Here is a 25,965-nt window from a genome sequence, read left to right as displayed (position 1 = left end):
GTAAGCTGACCAAGTCACTTAAGTGCTCCATCACTTTTTACCCTTCTATGTGTGTTTTTCAGGATCTCAAGACGGGGATGAAGATTGGTGGAGGGCATGAAGCCGGTGGACTGTATTATCTTGATGGTGGTGGACGAACGTCAACGGCTCTTCAGTCATCCATTTCTCCTCTCCAGTGGCACTGTAGATTTGGTCATCCTTCGCTGAAAGTGTTGCAGTCCTTAGTCCCTTCATTGAGTCAACTTTCTGTTTTAGATTGTGAGTCTTGTCAATTTGGGAAACACCATCGTGTTCCCTTTCGTTCTAGGGTCGATAACCGTGTGTCGAGTCTTTTTTCTTTAATTCATTCAGATGTTTGGGGTCCTTATAAAGTGATGTCATATAATGGATACCGATATTTTGTTATTTTTGTTGATGACTGTTCAAGAATGACGTGGCTCTATTTAATGAAAGAAAGAAGTGAATTATTTTCCATCTTCCAGAAATTTTATGCTGAGATCCGCAATCAATTTGGTGTTCACATCAAAATTTTCCGTTCTGATAATGGTCGTGAATACTTGTCTTCATCTTTTCGAGAATACTTGGACCAACATGGCATTATACACCAAACTTCATGTACCTATACTCCGCAACAAAATGGGGTTGCTGAGAGAAAGAACCGCCATCTTGTAGAAACGGCACGCTCCCTCATGCACCACATGAATGTTCCCAAAACTTTTTGGAGCGATGCAATGCTCACCTCTTGTTTCTTAATTAATCGGATGCCCACGTCTATCCTTGATGGTCGTTCTCCTTTTAGTGTCTTATTCCCCAACATGTCTCCGTTTCCGCTTTCTCCTCGGGTATTTGGGTGTGTCTGCTTCGTTCATAATCTGAGTCCCGGGACTGACAAGTTAGATGCACGTTCCATGAAGTGTATCTTCCTTGGTTATTCCCGAACTCAGAAAGGGTACAAGTGTTATCATCCTAGTTCTCGTCGTTCCTTGGTATGTGCTGATGTTACATTCTTTGAGTCTACTCCGTTCTTCGTGGGGTCCGGTGCTGCTGCTTCCCCCACATCACCACCTCCTCTTCCTCTTCCTGTGGCTGATCCACCTCCTTTGGTTCCAGTCATGCCTACGTCCTTGCCTCCGGTGCCACCATTGGTTGACCGTCCACCCATCCGTCACGTGTATACACATCGCCCACGTGTACCGGCTGCAGCTCCTCCAGCTTCATCACCGTCGACAGATCCAGCTCCAGCTTCGACACCAGCCTCCGACCTAGATCTTCCTATTGCCTTACGGAAAGGTAAGCGTACTTGCACCCTTCACCCTATTTCCAATTTTGTTTCACTTACCCACCTCTCCGCTTCCCATCGCCAGTTCATATCTTTGTTATCCTCCGTGGTTGTTCCTAAGGATGTCCAGGAAGCCCTTACCTCTCCAGAGTGGTGCCGTGCTATGGAAGAAGAGCTCTCTGCTTTGCATCATAATCACACTTGGGATCTCACCGCTCTTCCTCCTGGGAAGCAGGCTGTCGGTTGTAAGTGGGTGTATAGTGTTAAGTACTTGCCAGATGGTCGTGTTGAGCGCCTGAAGGCGCGGCTGGTTGCCAAAGGGTACTCCCAAACCTATGGCATTGACTACACGGAGACGTTCTCCCCGGTTGCTAAGATAGGGTCAGTTCGTGTCGTCATCTCTCTTGCAGCTATGTCTGGTTGGCCTCTCCATCAGCTCGATATCAAAAATGCCTTTTTGCATGGGGATTTGCTCGAGGAGGTCTACATGGAGCAACCACCTGGGTTTGTTGCTCAGGGGGAGGATGGTAAGGTATGTAGACTTAAGAAGGCTATTTATGGACTTAAACAGTCCCCTCGAGCATGGTTTGGTAGGTTCAGTGAGGTGGTCAAGAAGTTTGGTCTGAAACAGTGCCAAGTTGATCACTCTGTCTTCAGTCTTGACTCTTCGGCAGGTAAAATAATATTGGTGGTGTATGTGGATGATATCGTTGTGACTGGGAATGATAAAATGGGCATTGACAGATTGAAGGCATTCCTACAGGAACACTTTCAGACAAAGGACCTTGGCAAGTTGAAATACTTTTTGGGCATAGAGGTAGCAAGATCTAAGCATGGCATTAATTTGTGCCAGAGGGAATATGTGCTTGATTTACTGGAAGAAACAGGATTGTTGGGTACTAAACCGGCTGAGACACCTATGGAAACAAATACGAGGCTGAGCAATGATATAGGTGAAGTGTTTGAAGAGCCTGGCAGATACCGACGACTTGTAGGCAAACTAAACTATCTAACCATTACTCGGCCAGATATTTCATTTGCGGTTAGTGTGGTGAGTCAGTTCATGCAGAAACCTTTGGTCCCACATTGGAATGCAGTGCTAAGGATTGTGAGGTATCTGAAAGGAGCTCCTGGTCGTGGTTTGCTATACAGAAGTGGTGGAAAACTGGTAGTAGAAGGATACACCGATGCTGATTGGGCAGGTTCTATGTCTGATAGACGATCTACCACAGGCTATTGCACCTTTCTGGGGGGTAACCTGGTAACATGGAAAAGTAAGAAGCAAACAGTTGTGGCAAGAAGCAGTGCAGAAGCGGAATATAGGGCCATGGCACATACTGCTTGTGAACTAGTGTGGCTGAGGAACCTTCTACAGGAGATAGGATATGACATCAGTACTCCAATGAAGCTCTACTGTGACAATCAGGCAGCGGTTCATATCTCTTCCAATCCAGTGTTTCATGAAAGAACCAAGCACATCGAAGTTGACTGTCATTTTGTGAGAGAGAAGGTGCTGAATGGGGTGATAGAAACTGCATATGTTAGTACGGGAAACCAGTGGGCAGACTTGTTTACAAAAGGCTTGAGTCGGGGGAGAGTGGACTACATATGTAACAAGCTGGGATTATATGATATATACTCACCAGCTTGAGGGGGAGTGTTAGTGGTGTTAGTAAAGGGGTATTTCAGTCTTTGTACTTGTTGAGTGTGCTGATGTGTACTGTTATGTTAGTTCGAGTGCCTCTTACTTAAAGAAGGGCACTCAAGTCTTTTTCAATAAGTCAATAATATAATAATAGGTCTGGCCGAATCAAGGGATTAACTTTTTTCCCTAATTCGAACCAGCCTTTCTCTCTTTTCTCTCTTCTCTCTTTTCTTCTTTCCTCTCCTACTTCTTGCTGTCTACTTTACTCTACAGTCAACGAACAAGACAGAATTCTATGGCAGGTCAAACTTCAACAGAACGGAATATACCTGCTTGATACCTCGGAACAATGCACTGATCATCTTGGGAATGCTGCTCTTGGATCTGTTTCTTCAGAGTCTGTTAGTCGGATTATGTTGTGTCATCGTCGTTTTGGTCATCTGTCTTTTTCTGCCTTGAGTCATCTTTTCCCTGAGCTGTTTAAGGGAATTAGTTTGTCTAGTCTTCATTGTGAGTCTTGTGAATTGTCAAAGCATTGTAGAAACAATTATCCTTTGAGCAATAAAAGATCTTCTTTTCCTTTTAATATTGTGCACTCTGATGTGTGGGAGCCTTACCACTTACCTTCCATGGGTGGCTATAAATATTTTATCCTGTTTATTGATGATTTTTCTCGGTTCACTTGGATATTCCTGATGAAATCCCGTGATGAAGTTCCAAGACTTGTAAGACAATTCCATGAATTTGTTTTAACCCAATTTGATACCAGGATTAAAATCTTCAGATCTGACAATGCAAAAGAATACTTTGAGAAAAACCTATCCTGCTATCTCTTTGACATGGGGGTTATTCATCAAAGCTCATGTGCTAGGACCCCAGAACAGAATGGGGTTGCTGAGAGGAAAAATAGGCATATTGTTGAAGTTGCAAGAAGTATTTTATTTGTCTCACGTGTTCCTACGAGGTTTTGGGGTGATGCTGTTCTTACTGCTACCTATCTTATAAACCGTATGCCATCCAGGGTTTTGGGGTTTAAGTCTCCCTTCAATCTTCTTCATCTAGACAAGGACCTTTTTCCTGTTCCTATTCGTGTCTTTGGCTGCACCTGTTATGTACATGTTCCAAGTGTCCAAAGGCATAAATTTGAACCCAAAGCTCAAAAGTGTATCTTCCTTGGTTATTCCCCCACACAGAAGGGTTATTGTTGTTTTGATCCAAAGTCTGGCAATCGGTATGTCTCAATGGATGTCACCTTTGATGAGCTTTCCCCCTTTTATGGTTCCTCTCCAGAAGGACATTGTCCACAGGGGGAGGATTTGTCACAGGTGTTTGCTCTTCCTCTTCCTGTCCCTGTTGAGTCTCTTGATGTGTCTGCTTCTCCTTCAAATGCATCAAGGGTGGATCAGTCATTCCTTTCCCCTTGTCCCAGTACTCTACCTCCTCGTCCTATCCTCAATCCCAAGGTGTATCAAAGGCAAAGATCCAAAAATGTGTAGGTTGTTTCTCCTACAACACATGGGCCTCATACACTTCTAGTCACAAAAGAGACAACAGGTACTATTTCAGCATCTTTGGATTCATCCTTCCCTGACCTTGATATTCCCATTGCTGTTAGGAAAGGAAAACGGAAGTGCACTGCACACTGCATTTCCAAGCACCTTTCTTACAGTTTGCTTTCACCTCCATACTTTGCCTATCTCTCTTTTGTTGCTTCTCATCCTATTCCCAGGTCTGTGTCAGAAGCTCTTAAGATTCCAGAGTGGAGGGATGCTATGAGATCTGAAATCGATGCCCTATACAAGAATGACACATGAGAAGTGGTGGATTTGCCTGAAGGGAAGGATCCAGTCGGTTGCAAGTGGGTCTTTACTATCAAATACCAAGTTGATGGCACTATTGAAAGGTACAAGGCCAGGCTGGTTGCAAAAGGCTATACACAGACATATGGGATTGATTATTTAGAGACCTTTGCACCTGTTGCCAAGATGACATCTATGAGGGTTCTTCTATCTTTAGCTGCTCACTTTGACTGGCCCCTTTATCAATTGGATGTGAAGAATGCATTTCTGAATGGTGAATTATATGAGGAGGTTTATATGTCTCTTCCTCCAGGGATGTATGGAACTGATATGAAAGGGAAGGTATGCAGGTTGAAGAAATCTCTTTGTGGACTAAAACAGTCCCCTAGAGCATGGTTTGAGAGATTTAGAACAGCACTTGTTAACTTTGGTTATGTGCAGACACTGTCTGATCATACTCTTTTTGTGAAGAGGAGTGGACCTCTGGCAGTATACCTCATTGTGTATGTAGATGATATTGTAGTGACTGGTAATGATGTTTCAGGAATTCATGATCTAAAATCTTTTCTCCATACAGAGTTTGAGATTAAAGATTTGGGGGACTTGAGATACTTTCTTGGTATAGAAGTGGCTCGATCCAAGGATGGGATTCTTATCTCCCAAAGGAAGTATGTTCTTGACTTGCTCTCCGAGACTGGAAAGATGGGTGCTAGACCAGTTGCTACTCCTATTGATATGAGTCATAAACTCTCAGCCTCAGAAGGGACATTGTTAGAAGACAAAGGAATCTTTCAGAGACTTCTCGGGAAACTTTTGTATCTATGCATGACTTGGCCAGATATTGCATATGCAGTTAGTTGCATTAGCCAATTCATGCATGCTCCCCGAGACACTCATCTGGCAGCAGCAGAGAGAATCCTATGTTATTTGAAGGGCTCCCCAGGAAAAGGTATTCTATTTGCCAAACATGGTCCTATGAAACTTGAAGCCTACACCGATGCTGACTGGGCCGGAAACATTGATGACAGAAGATCTACTTTTGGGTATTGCAGCTTGGTGGCTGGTAATGTTGTTTCTTGGAGAAGCAAGAAACAATCGGTTGTTGCTCGGTCCTCTGTTGAAGCAGAATACAGGGCCATGGCACATGGAGTTTCTGAATTATTATGGCTAAAATCATTGATGGAAGAACTTGGAGTTGAATATGACAAGCCAATGATGTTGTACTGTGATAATCAGGCTGCCATCAACATTGCTCACAACCCAGTGCAACATGATAGAACCAAGCATATTGAAGTTGATCGACACTTCATTAGGGAAAGGATCTCTTCGGGTGAAGTGTGTCTTCCTTTCATCACATCTGAAGGACAATTGGCAGATTTTCTCACCAAAGGCATTCCCAAGGCAAAACTTCAGCATGATACCAGCAAGCTTGGCATGATTGACATCTATGCTCAGCTTGAGGGGGAGTGTAGAGAAGATGGGCCGAATGGCCCATAGGTTGTTTATTCTTTATTGTTATTTATGTTTCTTTTCTATAATGGGCCTTATTCTGGGCCCATCCTGTCTATATTAAGTTCTTTGTAAATTCTTGCCCACCTAAGGGCCTCCTTGTAATTATTCAAATATATCTTAATAAAAGAATGTTAGGGTGCTGAGAGAGAGAAGGTTCGAAACTCTCATTCTCAGACCCTCATTGCTGAACTCTCAAGCTCTATAAAAGGAAAATTCTATAAAACAGTTGTAAGGCCAGCTACATTGTATTGAGCATAGTGTTGGGCAGTCAAGAAACAATATGTCCAAAAGATGAGTGTAGCAGAATGCATATGCTGAGATGGATGAGTGGAAAATCAGAAATGAAGTCATGCATAGGAACTTAGGAGTAGCCCCAATAGGTGAAAAAAATTAGGGAAAGTAGAATAAGATGGTTTAGCCACATGCATAAAAGACCATCAACACCACCCTTAAGGTGATTTGTTATAAGTTGAAGGGGGTAGAAGGGCAAGGGGTAAAAAAACATGGGTAGTAGTAGTAACAATGGACATGGCATTAAATAGAATGGACTGGTGAAACATGATTCATGTAGCCAACCCCATATGGTTGGGATAAGGCTTGGATGATGATGATGATGCGTACATACATACCAATATTATTAGACTTATATTAATTGGATAAAATTGAGATGGAACCATTCAATCAAATTCTAAACAGATCTGATTTTTGAGATCCAAATTCAGTTTAATTGAATTGAATATTGAACTAGGACTGAGATAATTGGGTACTGTTTACAGCATGAATACTTTTGTCAAATTTAATGAAGCTTTTACCATTTACAATTAAAATATACTGTTTAGATATTTTTATAAGTGTTCATTCAGTATCTGGTATCACATCATGCATTGTGTCTAATATGGGTACACTTGGCATGTAAATTTATCTAGGTCATTGCCTTCTGAAAGAACATACCTTGGCATTCTCCAAATGCCTTATAGCTTCCTCTTGGAAAGATGAGTTCATAAATAATTGGATACAGCAGAGCCCAGCAGCTACATGGTCCTTCTTGATTACCTGAACCAATGAGGTAGGTGTAAGTATGCTAAAGGGAAAAAGTCCTAAAATCTGAAATAAGGAAGATTATTGTTCAAAAAGAAAATGAAACTAGGAAGATTATTGTGGTGAAAAATTGGAAAAAAAAACAGTTAATTTTGCTGAGATCAGAAACAACAAATTAGTGATACTTCTATAGCCATAGATACACAACAGATTGTGCATGTTGGAGAGATTATTATCCACACATCCAAGAAAAAAAAGAAAGAAAAAAGCCATTTAATCTTCAGATTTTTCCATATATAGCCCTGTTGACAAAAATAGTACTACCATGCACCTGTATGCAGGTAATAAATTGTGCATGTTGGTAAGTTGTTGAATGATGTCCATGCATACTAAACTGTATGGAAATATTTAAGCCAACCATTCACAGAAAAAATAGTCAATTGTTCATGATTAGTGTTTGAGGCAATGCAATCATATCGGACAATGATCCATATTAGCTAAACTCTTAGGAACATTCTTTTGTTACACAAAAATCGAGTTAACACATAAGAAACTTGGTTACTTCTCCATATCACTGATCAGTACAAGAAAAACAAATATGTGGGCATTTTATAGTTCTTTTATGATAAAAATATATAACAATGGCAAGTATATACAACTTTCTCTTTAGTGCTACTGAAAAGTATTCAATCTATTGAAACAAATCATCCAACCCCATTGATCCCTGTCAGTTCTATTAGGTTGTGATATAATTCTAAGTTTCTAACATAAAATTCCTGCACTACTACTGTAATGTCAACCATACCATGGAAACACTTGGTACTATAGCTTTCAATATCAATTATCAACGAGATTTGGAAAAACCTCCCCATTTTGCTTGGGGTCATACAAAATATTCCAAGAATCTTTCTTCCCTTGTATCTTCAATAGATTGCTAATACTTGGGGATATTTCAAATTTCGTTGATATATTACATATCAAGGATTTAAAATTTTAGAATATCATCAAAGCTTTCAGATTTTCATTGAAATCATTGAGCTTTTTAAGAAACTTTTCATGAAAAAACAAATGGCGATTCTTTTATTGGATAATTGGCTTACTACTATAAATGTGATTCACTTACTAAATCATTGAGCTTTTGGGCCTTTCCTCCTTATCTATCGAGGGTGACTCAGCTAAAACAATAAAGTGGTTACAACAGAAGACTGGAGGTCCCTGAAAGCTTGCACATCTACTGACTGAAGCTAGACACATTTTAAATTCCCTGAATGTGAAGCTAGCTTGGATCCCTAGGGAACTGAACACTAGCTGACAGCCTAGCCAAATCTGGAACCTACAGAGCTAATTTGTTTGGATTTTTGCTTATTTAAAAATAAATATTAGGTATTTTTCATCATTTATTTCGCTTCTTATATCTCACAATTAGTTAAACACTAACACAATTGTTAAATGATATTTTATGACATCTTAAAATACTAGAAGCAACCCACATGCGATGCCTAGATTGGTGCCAAAGATAACCCATATTCTACAAGGGTGTGATTAGATTCAGTGTCCTAATAAAAAGGGAACTGAATTTGTTGTAAGTTTAAATAGGCCCACATTTGATTTTTTTTTATTTTTTAATTCAAAAAATCACAAAATTCAGAGGAGTCATAGAAAGGGTAGAGTTATGACATCCAACAAAATCTGAGTTTCAATCCAAAAAGCTCTAGGCCCTACTGCCTTACCAGACTTAGATTTAGATCCAAATAAATACATAAATTATGATCCATATCTCATCCATTTTAATATATCCCAACCAACATTTAACTCTTTATCCTACAACTGTCTCCATTCTAATTGGAATCAAATATTAACCAACCCACTTTTACTCAATTGACTATAAATAAAGTTAGCATGCAAATCAACGTTTCCAACCCATAATTGGTAGGCTGGCCAAACTGGTCAATCCACCACCTAGCTAGGTTTCTGGGTCCATTTATCCCTGGCCATTACAAAAATATGTTTTTTTTTTTTTATCAGCAAAGAAGAATTTTATTTGATATTAGATTTAAAATTTTGCAACTTTGTGTATGGGATTCAATCTCCCACACTATTACATATTTCTGTCCCTCTGTACATTGCAGCCCAAAACAATTGTTGCCTCAAAGCCCCTTGTTTAGCAAGATAATCGGCTAGCCCATTTACTCCTTCTGACCCATTTAAATTCAGCCTCTACCTCCCTTGCGACCTTTTCCACTTCCCTTATCATTTGTTTGAAAGTCCATGGAGTAGTTCTATTGTTTTTAGCCCAAGAGATGATCACCTTGGAGTCCCCTTCAACCTCAATATGCCTCATTCCTAGTTGCTTAGCTATCTTCAATCCTTGTAGCATTGCCATTAACTCAGCTTTTAGAGAGTTGCCCATGCCAATAGGTCCAGAGAATAATGCTAATATTCTCCTATCATAATTTCTGATCACTCCCCCAATACCTGACAGTCCCGGATTTCCAAAAGAGCTTCCATCAAAATTCAGTTTGATTCTGTTACCATCTAGAGGTTTCCTTTCCATCCTTACTCTCTTTCACTCTTGAAGATTGTGCTACTTCTGTCCAGGATCTTATAATGTCCATGACTGAGAACTCTTGAAAAATATGCAAAGATCATATTTAACTTTAATTCCTCATATTTAACTTTAATTGTGTCAATTACCTCCTCAATTGTTCTACTCTTGTCCAGGAATATTCTGTTATTCCTTTCTTCCCAAATCACCCAACAAATAGCTGCCTTTGTTGGGTTACACATAACCTTCTCTCTTTTCTTTGGTTGCATAAAAAAATCTTGGTTGAAAAGTGTTTTGGAATGGTGGAATACTGATATGTTTCATTCTATTGCCAATCGGCATATTTATATAGTAAGCTGCTGCAATAAATAGAAAGAAAGAAAAATAGAAAGAAGAAAAAATAGAAAGAAGAGAAAATAGAAAGTACAAAAATAGAAAGAAAGAAATAGAAAGAAAAACTTTCTAAATCAATCCTTCCACAATCCTAAGAATATATACAATTCTATTTTCAGATCTGAACCAGTAACCCCACGTTTTCCAACACTCCCCCTCAAGCTGGTGAATAGAGATCCTCCATTCCCAGCATGGCTATAATTCTCCGAAAGTCTGTACTATTGAGCCCTTTAGTAAGTACATCGGCCAGTTGTCCTTTTGTAGACACATAGGGAGTGCAAATCAACTTGCTGTCCAGTTTCTCTTTTATAAAGTGTCGGTCAATTTCGATGTGCTTCGTCCTGTCATGCTGAACAGGATTGTGAGCAATATTGATGGCTGACTTGTTGTCACAATATAGTTTCATAGGCTCTTCTCATGGAATCTTCAGGTCTTCTAAAATTATCTTCAACCAGAGTAATTCACACACTCCTTGTGCCATAGCCCTCAATTCTGCCTCTGCACTTGACCGAGCCACTACATTTTGCTTCTTACTCCTCCAAGTGACTAAGTTTCCTCCTAAGAAGGTACAGTAACCAGAGGTGGACCGTCTATCTACTGGAAATCCTGCATAATCGACATCTGTATATGCTTCAAGATCCAGTCCTCCGTTTCTTCTGAATAAAATTCCTTTTCCTGGATTGGCTTTCAAATAGTGCAGAATTCAATAAGCAGCCTGCAGATGAACTTCTTTAGGATTATGCATAAACTGACTTATTACACTTACAGCATATGCAATATCCGGTCGTGTATGTGCAAGATAAATGAGTTTTCCAACTAGTCTTTGGAACATCTCCTTGTTTACACTTGCATTCTCGTTGGCTTCTCCAAGTTTATGATTGGGATCTAAAGGCGTGGAAGCTGGTTTACATGCCATATTTCCTATTTCTCTCAAAAGATCAACAACATACTTTTGTTGAGAGATAAAGATGCCTTGATTAGAATGTGCAACTTCAATTCCGAGAAAATACTTTAGTCTCCCCAAGTCTTTTATCTCAAATTCTCTGGCAAAGGCAGTTTTTCAATGCTTCCTTCTCCTTTTTATCATTCCCAGTAACGATTATATCATCCACATAGACTAATAGTGCAGTAACTCCCCCTGAGGCTGTGTGTTTGATAAACAAAGTGTGGTCACCCTGACTTTGCTTGTAACTTGTACTCAGCATTACCTTCGTAAACCTTCCAAACCATGCTCTCAGAGATTGTTTGAGACCGTATAGTGCTTTCTTCAACCGACAAACTTTGTTCCCTTTAATGCCTTCTCCAAAACCCGGTGGAATGTCCATGTATATCTCCTCTTCTAGATCACCATGGAGAAACGCATTTTTTACATCAAACTGTTGCAAATCCCAATTATAGTTAGCAGCCAACGACAATAACACCCTTACTGTATTCATTTTAGCTACTGGGGCAAAAGTCTCCTGATAATCTACCCCATAAGTCTGTGTATATCCCTTGGCTACCAAGCGTGCTTTGTACCTTTCTAATGACCCATCAAATTTGTACTTAATTGTGAACACCCATTTTACAACCTACCGTCTTCTTGTTTCTTGGTAGATCCACAACTTCCCATGTGTTGTTTTTTTCTAATGCCTCCATTTCCACTCTTATGGCTTTTCTCCACTCCTTATTAGAAAGTGCCTCGGCTAGAGTATTAGGAATTGAAATGGTGTTAAGGCTGGCTAGAAAACTTTTATGGGATTTAGAGAATCTTTGGAATGATACATATTTGGCTAAAGGGTACAATGGGCGTTTGGTACATTCTCTGGTTCCTTTTCTCAATGCAATAGGTAGGTCATACTCATACTCAGACTGTGAAGGTGTAGGTTCAGGTTCTGAGCATCCTTCAGTTCTAGGATTAGGAGTTGAATCTTGGACTTGCACAGGTTGAGGATCTGGATTTTTCCTCCTAGAGTAAACCTGCATATATCTCACATTATCATGCACATCATTCGTGGGGTTAACAGTGTCCAAATTTGGTTCAATGGTTGGGTTGTTTGACTCTTGTTGAGACTCGGGAATGTGGGGCTCAGAGGAATGTGACTCCGAGGGATGTGATTCTTGACGATTGAATGTCTGTGAAGAGGGTAATACATCTAGGGAGAGTAGATCTGAGGCCTTATCTTCCATTAATGAGGGCTCCTCCTGAAGATAAGGTTGAGTGAAAAAAGATTTTCCTTCCTCAAATGTGACATTGATGGAGGTGTAGAATTTTCTGGTGGCTGGATGATAACATTTATAACCTTTCTGAGTTGGGGAATATCCCAAGAAGACACACCTGATTGCTCGTGGGTCTAATTTTCCCTTATTATGGACATGAACAAAGGCAGTGCAGCCAAAAATTCATGCTGTGAGATTATTTGAGGCTCAAATATAAGGGTAAAATTGAGAAAGGACTTGTATTGGGCTTCGGTTGTCAAGAACTTTAGATGGTAGTCTATTTATGGTGTAGGCAGCAGTAAGGACAGCTTCCCCCCAATATTGTTTTGGCACTTGATTTTGAAAGAGAAAAGCTCGGGTGGTTTGCAAAAGATGGCCATTTTTTCTCTCAGCTACCCCATTCTGTTGGGGAGTGTTAACATAGGAGGATTCATACACAATGCCTTCTTTCTGAAAAAATGGGGACAAATTCTGATTAAAATAATCTGTAGCATTATCAGATCGAAACCTTTTAATTCTCACACCAAACTGAGTTTGGACCATGTTATGAAAGTTGGGAAGAATCGTACCCACATCAAATTTAGACTTAAGAAGAAAAATCCATGTGACCCTAGTGCAATCATTAATAAAGGTAACGAACCATCTGGAACCAGTAATGTTGGGAATTTGAGAAGGGCCCCATATATCCGAATGAATCAAATAAAAAGGAGTTGAAGATCTTTTATTGCTGATTGGGAAAGAAACCCTTTTGTGCTTAGCAAGTTCACAAACATCACAATGAAAGGTTTCAACATCAATTCCTTTAAACAAGGAAGGAAGCATTGTTTTTAAAATAGGAAATGAAGGATGACCAAAACGGAAATGATGACGCCAAATTAAAACTTTATTGGAGGTAGATAAGAATGACTCGTGTGTGACATGCATAACAGTGTGAGATGATTTGCTGGTTGCTTCAAGGTAGTAGAGTCCATCTCTTTCCTTAGCAAGTCCAATCTTCTTCCCCGAAACCTGGTCCTGAAATACACAGTAAGAAGGGAAGAACACAACATTGCAGTTCACATCCTGGGTGAGTTTATGTATAGAGATAAGGCTAGTGGATAACTTAGGAACATGAAGCACATTTTTAAGTAATAGGGATGGAGTAATTTGAATATTCCCAATCCCTGCCACTGTGGTGAAAGAACCATCAACAACAAAAATTTTTCTATTACTAGGACAGGGTGTATAGGTGAGAAAATATAGTGAAGAGGGTGTCATGTGGTCAATAGCTCCAGAATCAAGAATCCATGGAAAAACACTAGCCGAGGCATGTAATCCTAGAGATAAAGACTCACCTGAGAGAGCAAGAGAGGTAGAACCACTTCCTGGTTTCAAGGGTTTCAAGAAGCACCTTAACCTTTCAATTTCTTCATCATTAAATGGTCCCTGACTCAAGTGTTCTTGTTGTGGGGTTGTGGAGACATTATGGGTCTGTTGAACTCCTTTTGAAACTCCTCGATTTCCCCATTCCCTGCTGGATGTGGGAGGTTTCCCATGAAGTTTCCAGCACCAATCTTTTGTGTGCCTGGGCTTCTTGCAATAGGTGCACCAGAGGTTATCGTTAGAGTCGCGGGTGGTTGTGTCACGAGCCAAGTTGTGATTGTTCTCACCCTTTGAACCACTGTAACTTCCTCCCCTTGCCACCATGGCTGAGCCTTCGGGATCTTTAGGCTCAAGCATGATTCCACGGCGGCTTTCCTCAGCTCTGACAAGGGCTATGACTTCATTCAATGCAGGCACTTCTTCTTTGCCAAGAATTTGTATTCGGACCTGATCAAATTCAGCATTCAGTCTGACCAAAAAATCATACACCCTATCTCTTTCAATAAAATTCTTCAAGATCATAGCATCATCTGCGCACTTTGTCTCAAGAACCCGATAATGATCAAGCTCATGCCATAAATTTTGCAGTAGATTTGCATACTCTGTAACACTCCTGCTCCCTTGTTTGGCCGCCACAGTCTTCACTTTGACCTCGTAGACACGAGCAACGTCATGGGCTTTGGAATAGGTTTGTCGGACAGCATCCCAAATAGCCTTTGCAGAGGGAAGAAACATACAAGTATCACTGATCTCGGGTGTCATTGAACTCCACAACCATGACATAATCATGGAGTCCTCTTCGTCCCTAGCATCAAAATTTGGCTCGCCCAACCTTGGTCCTGTTCCAAGGAGGTGACTAATTTTTCCTTTTCCCTTCAAATAGGTACGCACTAGTTGTGACCACTTCAAGTAATTCTGGCCATTCAGTCTATATGTTGCCTGAATATTCTGCAAATCACCAGTGTGAGGATGAGAATTTGTTGCTCCTTCATTGGTTTGGATGGGAGCACTTGTTGCAGTCATGTCGGACATTGTTAATGGAGGAAAAATAAGGCCAGTAGGAAAGGAGAATAAAGGAACACTTCTGGTTACAGATCAACACTGAAGGCCAGAAGAGAAAAACACAAAAAACTGGCAATGAAGGCCGAAAAAAAATCTCAAGGTTGACAAACCTAGATCTCTGATACCATGTTTTGGAATGGTAGAATACTGATATGTTTCATTCTATTGCCAATTGGCATATTTATACAGTAAGCTGCTGCAATAAATAGAAAGAAAAGAAAATAGAAAGAAGAAAAAAATAGAAAGAAGAGAAAATAGAAAGTACAAAAATAGAAAGAAAAACTTTCTAAATCAATCCTTCCACAATCCTAGGAATATATACAACTCTATTTTCAGATCTGAACCAGTAACCCCACGTTTTCCAACAAAAAGTCTCGCCACATTTTGCGGGGAAACCCTCCTGCAGCCAAAGAGAAAGCAAAAGAATTCCCAAATGTGATGCACAAAGGAACAAGATAATAATAGATGTGTCAAGGTCTCACAACTTTCCTTACAAAGGGAGCACATGTGAGGAGAAAGGCAAGCAAAAGGCCCTCTTTTCTGCAACATATCACATGTATTAACCTTGCCAAGGAAAATTTCCCAACAGAAGGCTTGAATTTTTGGGGGGATAGGTTTACTCCAAATTTCTTTTACAGGGAAGTCCCCATCCGGGTTGTTAGGTGTGGCAAAAACACTAAAAAAGGAGGAACAAGAGAAGAGACCATCTGAGGAACCTTTCCATATTCTGGAATCTTCCAAGGATGGGTCCATAACCTGATTAACAACCAAGTGACCTGGACAGTTGAACCAATGATTCGTTTAACCTTTCCATATTTTGATGGACACACCACACTTCGCTTTTCAAAGTAAATGAGACACTAGTAATAAAGTAAAGAAGTCAAAATGACATACATACAGAAGAGATGGCTTAGATGATGATACACAATTGTTTAGAGGGTGTTCAAATTCGGTTATCAAACGGAAAACTGAACCGAACTGAACCAAATAAACCAATTCAGTTTGGTTATTTTGGTTCAGAAATAGAACCTAACTGCCATTTTTGCAAGTTCTTAGTTCTCTCCTTATTAGTGGAATCACAAGACAACTCCCCCCATCCATTTCTCGAATATAACTCTTTTCCTCCCCTCCCTCCCCTCTCTCTCTTTCCTCCCCATTTCACTTCCAACACAACCATCGCCAATCACAAGCCCTGACTCAGCATTCCTTTTTTCTCTTCTGTCAAAGATCATGCGTACCTCTATAGAAATGTCTTCCACCACTGACCAATTGTGATATCCTAACATAACTTCAATTAGATCTCTCTCCACACCCAAATCTTGAACCACATTCTCAACCTGCTTCACCTGTCCATCAAAGATCATCCGTACCTCTATATAATTGTCTTCCACCACTGAAAAATTGAGAGATCCTAGCATAACTTCGATTAGATCTTTCTCCACACCCAGATCTTGAACCCCATTCTCGACCAGCTTCACATCTTGAACACTCCCATCTTCTACCATGGTAGTTTTGCTGCCCTTCTCTTCATTGAATTAAATCTCTATCACTTTCTCTATCTCAATCATCTTGTCATCTCTGTTACCTTTGTCTTCCTTGGTCAAATCTACTACCCTATAGTTATATCTGGTTGTGTCAAAGAAAATCTCCTATTCCTCACACGTTGATTTGATTACTTGTCAAAACCCTTAGCTCTCCAATTTTACCTGGGATCTTCTTTCGCTCGACCTATTTCTTCTTCCTTAGCCCTTAGGTTCAGAGCAGTACCTTTAGCAGAGTCAAAATCTCAACCGTCATCTCCTCTCGTGGGCCAACGTTCATTATATCTTGAACTCAGCCCATTCCCTTGGACCTTCTCAAACATCTTAACACCTTTTGAGGTTTCAACACTTATGTTATTTGGTCCACCCCGAATAACCACCACCTTGGTCTTGAAATCTTCAAAGTTTACATGATTGCCATCATCTTCCCTCGACTCTTCATCTACCTTCTCCTATTATGATTCTCAACTCCAACATTTCACCAGCAAAATAAAGATTAAGGCGTGAAGGCAACATTTGCACATTATTTGTCTTGATAAGTATTCACATGCATTGTAAATTTTCCCATAGCCTGTAATTGGATTAAGGCGTTCACTTGGACTTTTAGTATGCATTTATATGCATGTCTATGATGTCAGTATTTATCTAATAGTCAATCCATCTGACCCAAAATCTTGGGATAAGAGGACTCTGGTAAAATGGGTCCACCAACTCACTATAATTACACAAACATTTTGTTGCATCACACAATAAAAACATAATTGTAAAATAAACACCAATACAATTTGATGATGCATACATTTTCTTGATTACACTCAGTTTGGAAAGAGTGCAAATACAGATATTGTACAGTACAAATACATACAAATAAAAATACAAGGTTTTGCACTCTACATATTTGTATTTGTATTCCTTCCAAACTGAGCCTTAATTCCATTTTTGTGCACCATTGCATTTTCCAACAGGTATTGCTTGGTTGCCACATTTCTTGGGTGCTTGGAATATCTAAGCTGCACTAGGGATATTGTTTAACCATCAAATTTTGTATAATGTTAACAACAACAAGAAAATTGAATATTCACTGACCAAAAAACCCTAGAATTATTTGGAGTAAATAATATCTCTCTTTTAATCCAAAACATCCAAAATCTTTGAACTGTTACTGATCAAAAGTCTGAGAGTTCCTTAGACCCACACCTTTTCCTTTTTACTGTCAATATAATCACATCTTCATTATTGAAATTAAATAGAAGGAATTCCCAAGACACTTAAGGTAATTCCAATGATACATAATTATTAATACAAAAATGCTTATTACTTTCAAGAAAGGTATTTTCCATTAAAACATAATTATTTCGATTCATAATTTTACATACCAAAAACACTAGGATAACTCAACCATGAAAAAACTAAACTATTTATTTAGTTGAAATTCCTAATAATTAATTAATCACAGGGACAACAGATCACTATCCAGAAGAAGAAACAAGCAAATATTCCAGCCTATGTTACAACATTATTGTATGAAGGCATGCACAAATCCAGACACTTTCCAAAGTAACAGGAAGAACACACAGAGAGAGGCTGACATGCACAAGTGGTTCTAAATAAGAAAGGAGTTTCATGTACCTGAAACTTGTATAGATAATTAAAATGCCGATGAGTTTCACAATATATGCATATGCGAGCAAGTGCGGCAAAAGTATACTGGTTCACTGCCACATCCTGTGGTGAAGAAGAGGACAATCTTGTTGAAATGACATTCTCCAAAACAGGCATAGAACCATAACCAACACACCAATCACACAAATCATCAATGGTCCCATAATCAGTTGCCAAAGGATCAGGCTTTTGAGGGGATGAAGCAGCAGTAACTGCCCCAACTGATGATGGTTGGGGTGGTGGAGGAACAGCATTTTCAGGGAAAAACAGCATACAAGCATCATGGTAGTGACCATGTCTGAACATAAAACCAAGCAAATGTTGGCGTGCATACTGCAAAAAAGAAAATGAAGAATACAATTTAGATACATCATAAATGTTACAGAAAAATTATTATCTCCCAATATGTATCTCAAGAATCAAAATAAATAAAAGAGAAATTATCTAAAGCCTTTTCTGGCTTTACTTACAAAGCTTCCCCCAATCTCCTTTAAATACTGCCAAAGAGTCATAATGTCTTATGAATCATGCACCTCTCTACTGTTAAGCCTCTGTCTGGTCTTATAATGGAAGCAGTGCACCAGACCTAAATTTTTATATGACAAAAATAACCTTGACCTACTGACATCATTTCATATTTAACATGACAAATACTCCTTAATATATGCCAATCAAACCATTAATCCTTTCTCTTTTTTCTCCCAAAAAATTATTTTACAACTAGAATCATGGTCCTATCTAGAGGGTCATATAAGTGTCACCATTTGATCTTTTTTTTGTCCAATGTCAATAATTTGCTTCGAAGTCATATATTATATAATACAATAAGGAAGCAGGGAAATCCATTGATATGGATGTCTATTCACATTCCAAAAGTCGGTGAAAGTTCTAGATATTGTCAATAAATTCAAGGGAAGTTTTAAATATTTTCCCCATGTAAAATAATAATTCATAAAAGCTCTTAACAACAAAAGCATATAAACTGAACATATCAAAAGAGAGAAAAGGAAACTTTACTCATTAGTTAATTCCAACATTGCATTTTTATTTGGAAAAATAATTAGTTCATTGACTTCTAATTTCATTTTATTTTTGAGAAAATGTATGGTACATTGAAAATTTACTGATGTTTGATGAAGAAGAAAAGAAGATAGAGAATGGAGAAGGAAGAAGTGGGAGAAAAAGAAAAAGAAGAATTAGCAGGAACAGGGGTGAGATGCTTTCTTGGGTGTCTAATGTACCTTTGCAATATCTTAAATATGAAGTTATTTGAATTACAGTTTTGCCCACAGTTGACTCACAACTTGATTAACACTCCCCCTCAAGCTGAGCATAGATGTTGTATATGCCCAACGTGTCTAGGTTATCTTCAAACTTATGTTCACAAGCTCCTTTAGGAAGACAATCAGCCAACTGATCGCCCGATCTTACAAATGGCAGACACATGTCCCCACTCACAACAGTCTTTGATGAAATGTTTATCTACCTCAATGTACTTGGTCTGATCACATTGGACTGGATTCTGAGCATTGTTTATGGCAGCTTGGTTGTTACAATATGACTATCAGCATCTTAAACTATATTCCCAGCTCAATTAGAAGGCTATTTAACCATAACTCTAAAACCAAACAAGTCATAGCTCTATAATTTGCTTCTATGCTAGAATGAGCAACCACACATTATTTTTTGGTCCTCCAAAAACTTTATTGCCTCTAATAAAGGCATAGTATCCAAATATAGATAACTTATCATCTACAAAACTGACTCAATCAGAACAAGCATAAGCTTCTACAGTTCACACTATATACTTCAACTAAACACAAATTGAGGCAAACTAGGAAATAATAGTATTAAGAAGAGGATGGCCGAGATTATAGTGCCATACTTTAATTAACCCAACTAATCATAAAAAATAACATCTTTAGACTGAGATTGATATTCCAAAATTGGTTAGATTGTTAATCTAGGAGGTAGACCCCATTGACCCCAATTTGACTTCTAATCATCTCCCTATGCTTATGCTCCAGAAAACATAATGACAAGAATGTTATACAATAATTAAGGCCTTTGGTAAGATAAGTAGAGAGCTAGCTGATAAAAAAGTTAGTATGGAGTTCAAGAATGTGAATAACTAAACAACGGGAGAATGTGAATAACTACACCAACCACTGATATTGGAGTATGGGAGCCAACAGCTATCATGATTTTGTTTTACTCAAAGCATAGCATAGAATAAAATAGAGTGCAGACATACTGATCATATGATCATTGTCTACAGAATAAACTAACCATGGGGTAGGAGCAAAAGAGGAGGCACGGAAAATATGTAACATGGTTTGGCAAAGGCAGTGGAATAAGTCAGAGGTAAAGGAGCTATATACAAAACTAGTTTAAAGCTGAACCAGAAGGTTTCACAACCTCCCCATCATTTTGAAATTATTTGACCCCAAGGAAGTCAAGGATGAAGATGAGGAAGTCTGAGTATCAGTAGTAGTAATAACATTGGCATTTTTTTTCCCATTCTTAAAACCATTCTGACTTTAGGTGAGCATGCAACTTCTGAAACTGGTCCTTGGTGTGTACTGCTTTGGCTTCTTATAATAGTCATCGACCATATATTCTACCTTCTCTATGGGTGTACTCTTGCCAACATGTTATTTTTACTCCTGAAAATTGTATCATGGGTGGATAAAAAGGTGGAGATTGGGAAAACAGGTGGACATTGGGAAACTATTGGGCCTATTTTTCCTGGGAGGTGAAGGAATGGTGAGGAAGGCAATTGAACAGTTGGAGAGAAGAAGGGAAGAACAGAATAGAAAGAAAGATACTGGGGAAGGAGGTGAGGTATGGGAGGAAGGGGAGGAGAGGGAGGGAAGAAGGGTTTGCTGATGAGGAATAGAGGGAGAGTGAGGTTTGGAGGTTGAACTCAAAGATGAAGCTGGTTTCATGGAATGTAAGGAGCCTGAGAGATGAAAGGAGGAGAAGGGTAATAAGGAACATTTTGAGAAAACAAAATCCAGATGTGGTGCTGTTGCAGGAAACAAAACTGGAGTCATTTGATAATAAGAATGAAGAAGGAGATATGGGGGTCTAAGGATGGGCAGTGGATGGAAGTGAATGCAGTGGGTCTCTACTCTCTCAGGAGGGTTGGTGGTCATCTGGGATCGATGAATCTTTAAAAAGGTTGGAGTGAAGAAAGGGGTGTGATACCTGCAGAAATATTTTCATCATGGCCAAAGATAAGAGGAAGGAACAAAGCAGGGATGGTTTGGAGGTGCATACCATTTGAAATTTGCTGGAACATATGGAAGGAAAGAAATAGAAAGATTATTGAAGACAGTTTGTAAGATGGAAAGGATGGTGGTCGCTGTTAGCAAATCTGTTGCAGATTGGGTCTTTGTATTACACTATTACCAAAGCCTAGATAAGTTACTAGGGAGGACCTTGGGGAAGTTTGAGTTTTCAAATGGAAATTTGAATAGCTTGTCTTGATGTGTAATTGAAAAGTTCTATTGTATTTCTCACTAAAGTTGGGTGTTGGATATGTTGTAACCTTTTTCTTTTCTTTTAATGAAAATTTAATTTTATTTTACTTTAAAAAAAATTGTATGATGGCTGCCCTCTGTCTTTCATCATCCTAAACAAGTGAATATGTTATGGGAAGATTCATTATTTGGCACTCAATATATGATATCTAGTAAAAGCAAACTCAAGATTCAGTCCTGCCAAAGACTTAAAACACTTGACTATTTTGAATAAAATTCCTGTATTGATCTACATCAAATGGACTCCTCTACTCAAATGCCTCAAGATTATCAATCTCTTCTCTAACATCCTGCAATGAGGACTATATAGCAAATGATTGTTAGACAGTGTATGCCCTTAGCTCCAATCAGATTGATGTACTTGATGACATTTATTGTAAATGAATAAAAGTACATAATTGATTCATGTGTTTTGGTGTGTTTCTGTGTAATACCCTTAAATTGGAAACTTATGAGACTCTTGTTAGTTTAGAATCTTCACAGCCATTGGATAGATCTGGGGAGATTTATCCTGCCAAGGCTGACACTGATGTGCCGCCAAGTTGGTTGGGGTGGCTTGTCTCAGCTGTCAGGGTGAGACCTGAGGTACATACAGTGTGGGTTTTCTTGAAACCCTGAACCGGACCAAAATTCCAGTATTGCCCTAGACCTTGGAGAAAGATGGGCAAAACTGGAATGTTACACCTGACCCCTAGACTCGATTATGGTACTGCACTAGTTGTCGGATTGGGCCATCTTTGATATGCCAATCAGTGAGATCCTTAGAGGGGGTCAAAACCTGGGTATGTTGGGACATTTTGAGAATTCACCTGAGTGGGTGATCATAGTGACAAGATGAGCTCCTTTGTCGGACAAAGTGAATGATTGAGGAATGCACTCTCTTTGATGGAAACCTAAACTGTCGGCACTTGATTTCAACCGTTGAAATTTGTTTTTGCAAAATATATTTATATAGAGATATACATATATATATATATTATGGTTTCAAAAAGTTTGCAAAAGGTTTTAATTCCCGGGATCCATGTGAGTAGAGAGTGCAACACTATTCCTTGCAGTAGAGAGAGAGGTCCTCTCTTGTCGGGCAGTGTTTGATCATTATGGGCTGAGAGGTTAAGTGTAAGACCACTGAGGGTAATACCTGATGGGCAAATCTTGCATCTGCCCACAGTCCTTGGGTTTTCATAAGGTGGCTGGACCCAAGGACCATCTAGTGTAAATGTTGGGTCCATTAAGAGCCCATGGTGATGGACTGATGTGTAGATCAATGTTTGGGTTCCACGCCATACAAAGAGAACCAAATGGGCAACAGGTTAAGGGGTAAGTGAGTACATAAACTTAATGGGCCTAAAGCCCAATTCGAACTGGGCTTAAATTAGTTAATTAAAAAGGAGGCAAGATAGGATTTATAATCTGATTAAGATTAGCTGAAGGATAAGATAAGTCTTATCCATTCAAGAGTCCAGATCCAAATATCAGATTTGGATTAAGGAACTCTCTCCTAATTGGATTAGGAGGCTGATCCTGAGAAGGCTATAAATAAAGGGGGCGAATTCCTCAGTTATACACAATACAACAACCTGCAGAATTCTCTCCTATTCTTGCCATCCCTACCCAGTTCGATCTCCTCTTGAGGAATTGATCAAGAAAGGTTATTGATATTGATTCTTAGCTGAAGAAAAAATCTGAAGTCGTGCTCACTAGTCCCTGTTCGATTATTGCAGAAGAACCATCCTGCTGATCCTACTTCATTACACACTATGTCATCTTCGGTGGAAGCGGGTTTTGGTATTCTCCTTGGGCGTGAACACCTTCATTGGGAGTTACTGCTACTTTGTATCAGGTATATCCCTCTCCTCCTCTTTTGGTTTCAGATCTGGTCCGGTTTTGGATTCAAGAATGATCCTTGAAAATCAGTTTTCTAAAATAGGGAATGCGATTCTCAGATGGGAGAGAGAGAAAATTTTGAAATTTCGCCTAACCTTCTTGCAAGGTTCGGCCATCCATATGATGGATCTCTCATCCCTTCAATGATGTCTCCCTCTGTTTCATAATGCAGGCCTTTCTTCTGAGATTGCTCAAGAGTATGTTGCATTAATCTTGTCCTAAATCTTCTTTGCTGTTGTAAGAAACATGTAATTGAGTGCTATATGGGGCCTTATCAAGCATACTAACCAAGACATAATTAGAAGGTTATGTCCCCACCAGCCACCAAGCATAGGCAGGGCGATCCATCTAGAGTTTCACCTATCTCCTTGTATGGAATCCAAACTTTCCATGGCTTAGTGCATCGAGACCACTATAGAATATTGGTCTCATTTGAATTCGCTGTTGTTATTTAAACATTGACACTTTCATTGGTTCCCACATTACTACTAGGCCTAGATTTCATATCATCCTAAGCCATCATTCAGAACCAAGTAAAGGTCATCCTTAGACAAAAGGGGTAAACAGTTCAGGTGTTCTCAGCAATCAGCATACCTCTGTCCAATCACCACAACCAACAATCAAACACCATAGTCCCTAATCAGACCATGTGGCACAATAAAAGAAGTATCCCACAGCACTAAGTCTCTCCTTCTAGTGCTGGAAGAAGGTATGGTAGGGGAACATAACATGGCCCTAGGATCTAGGGTTTTTCTATAATGAGGTACAGGTCAGCCTTACAACTGCTGGCATCATCTGTATGGACAATGACATCAGCAGCACCTCAAGGAATATGTCAGCATAATACAGTCTTGAGCACGCCATAATACCAACTAGAAGCTTATTTGACATTTGATGAAGGAGAAAATAATATAGAGAAGGGAAAAGCAAGAATAAGATGGAGAAAGAAAAGAAGAATTACCAAAAATTTACCCCAAGTGACACTTCACCTAATCAACAGGTACTAATTAAGTCACATGCAGTAGTAAAATATATAGTGTCAAATACAAAAATATAACACAGACATTGGTTTCAAAGTAGGAATTAAATCACTGAGCACAAGTATCAATCTAAATTTCTGCAAGATGGAATAACAGGTCAATATAATAACAGCTTACTTCTTGCAAATAGTTAACACATTCAAGGTATCGAATGTTATCAAGGTTGCTGCGGGGACCATCCTCAAAATCAGAACTAGATGACATGGAATGATTGTTTGCAGATTCTTGAGACCATCTAGACCTCTCAGAACGTGGAAATGTAGATGGCATATATAGAACATTAAGGTATGAATCAGCAGATAGAGAATCATCCAGGATTGTAGGTGCACTTCTAGCCAAATGTTCATACCTGAAATAGTGGTTGAAGATACAAAGGTCAAACAGGTATGAAATCAAAGAAAGAACACAGAAAAATAAAGGAAAGAATCAATGGAAAAATAAATTTGTTTTCCAATACAGACACCAATTCTGGAATCTTGGGGTGATAAAAATATTGGTACTCTAAGTTCTTTAAATTTATTGCCTAGTTTTTTTGATGAATATTTATTGCCTAGTTAGTAAATCAAAATCACTATTTATTGTAATCTTGACACATTATTTATAGAAAAATTGTGATTTATTACTTTTAGTAATTTTAGGTTTCTTTGCAATAAGTTAGATTTAGTAGGATTAGAAAAGTGTTAATGACACTACTTTAGGAGTTAGAGTCCTTGTTTAATTGCACCTATGGGTTTATGTAGGTTTAAAAGTGGTTAGTAATTATTATATATCAGCATCCAAGTCCAAATTGGCGTCTATAAGAGGACATCCAAGACCCTATAGCATGTCTATAAATAGTCACTATAATGAGAAAAGTGGAGTTGATTTGATGAAATAAGTTTATTTTGGTGATTGATGATTGCTTCCAGGAAAATTTCTCTTTTTCTTTTTCCTTTCTCACCTATTTCTTCTTGTAAGTACTTCAACTTTTTTTACTTGCTTCTCCATACCTATTATGAGTACCCAAAGAGAGATACTTCCTCTTCATCAATCTATAATGAATTTATATTAGACTGGGTCAGATTGAACCAATATCCGGTCCATTTGACAGAAGATTAGAATATGGGTGTCAACAGACCAGGTTTGGGTTGGGCTCAATCTAAATTAAAACCAATTTGAACAGATTGAATAATTCAGACATTGAATTGGACCAGTCCAGATCCAGAATAGTCCAAAGTATTCATTGGATTGGATTGTACCTGGTCCATTTGTAATGGACTCATATTGGACCGAGTCAGTTGGACCAATATCTGGTACATTGACAGCCCTACATAGGGATAATGATGGTCATGTGGTAGCTATGCTCTCAGGTCCAGTTGGAGTTGGATTGAACTTTACACTGTTATCTAAGGAGTGGAATAGGCAAGGGACATGAGTTTGAACAACTTAATCATCAAAAGGGATTCAAAGGCAATGTTTA

General features: G+C 39.0%; 1 protein-coding gene across 3 annotated transcripts in view; it reads right to left on the bottom strand.

Annotated features, from left to right (window-relative positions):
* The window catches only part of LOC104592245 (zinc finger FYVE domain protein), a 175,502-nt gene that overhangs the window by 26,277 nt on the left and 123,260 nt on the right, over positions 1 to 25,965 (bottom strand). For all 3 annotated transcript variants that reach the window (XR_734395.3, XM_010251484.3, XM_088892963.1), the window contains exons 27-29: positions 24,624 to 24,855; positions 18,005 to 18,370; positions 7,187 to 7,288 (exon numbers count right to left, since the gene is read on the bottom strand). Coding sequence is in view for 2 of the 3 variants with exons in the window: in XM_010251484.3 (XP_010249786.1) it covers positions 7,187 to 7,288; positions 18,005 to 18,370; positions 24,624 to 24,855 (700 nt within the window). In the remaining variant the exon portion in view is untranslated. The remainder of the gene's footprint in view (positions 1 to 7,186; positions 7,289 to 18,004; positions 18,371 to 24,623; positions 24,856 to 25,965) is intronic.

The sequence above is a fragment of the Nelumbo nucifera genome, chromosome 8 (assembly GCF_055504915.1).
Source record: "Nelumbo nucifera cultivar China Antique chromosome 8, China Antique-T2T, whole genome shotgun sequence".
Lineage (NCBI taxonomy): Eukaryota > Viridiplantae > Streptophyta > Magnoliopsida > Proteales > Nelumbonaceae > Nelumbo > Nelumbo nucifera.
This window is presented reverse-complemented; position numbering and strand designations above follow the sequence as displayed.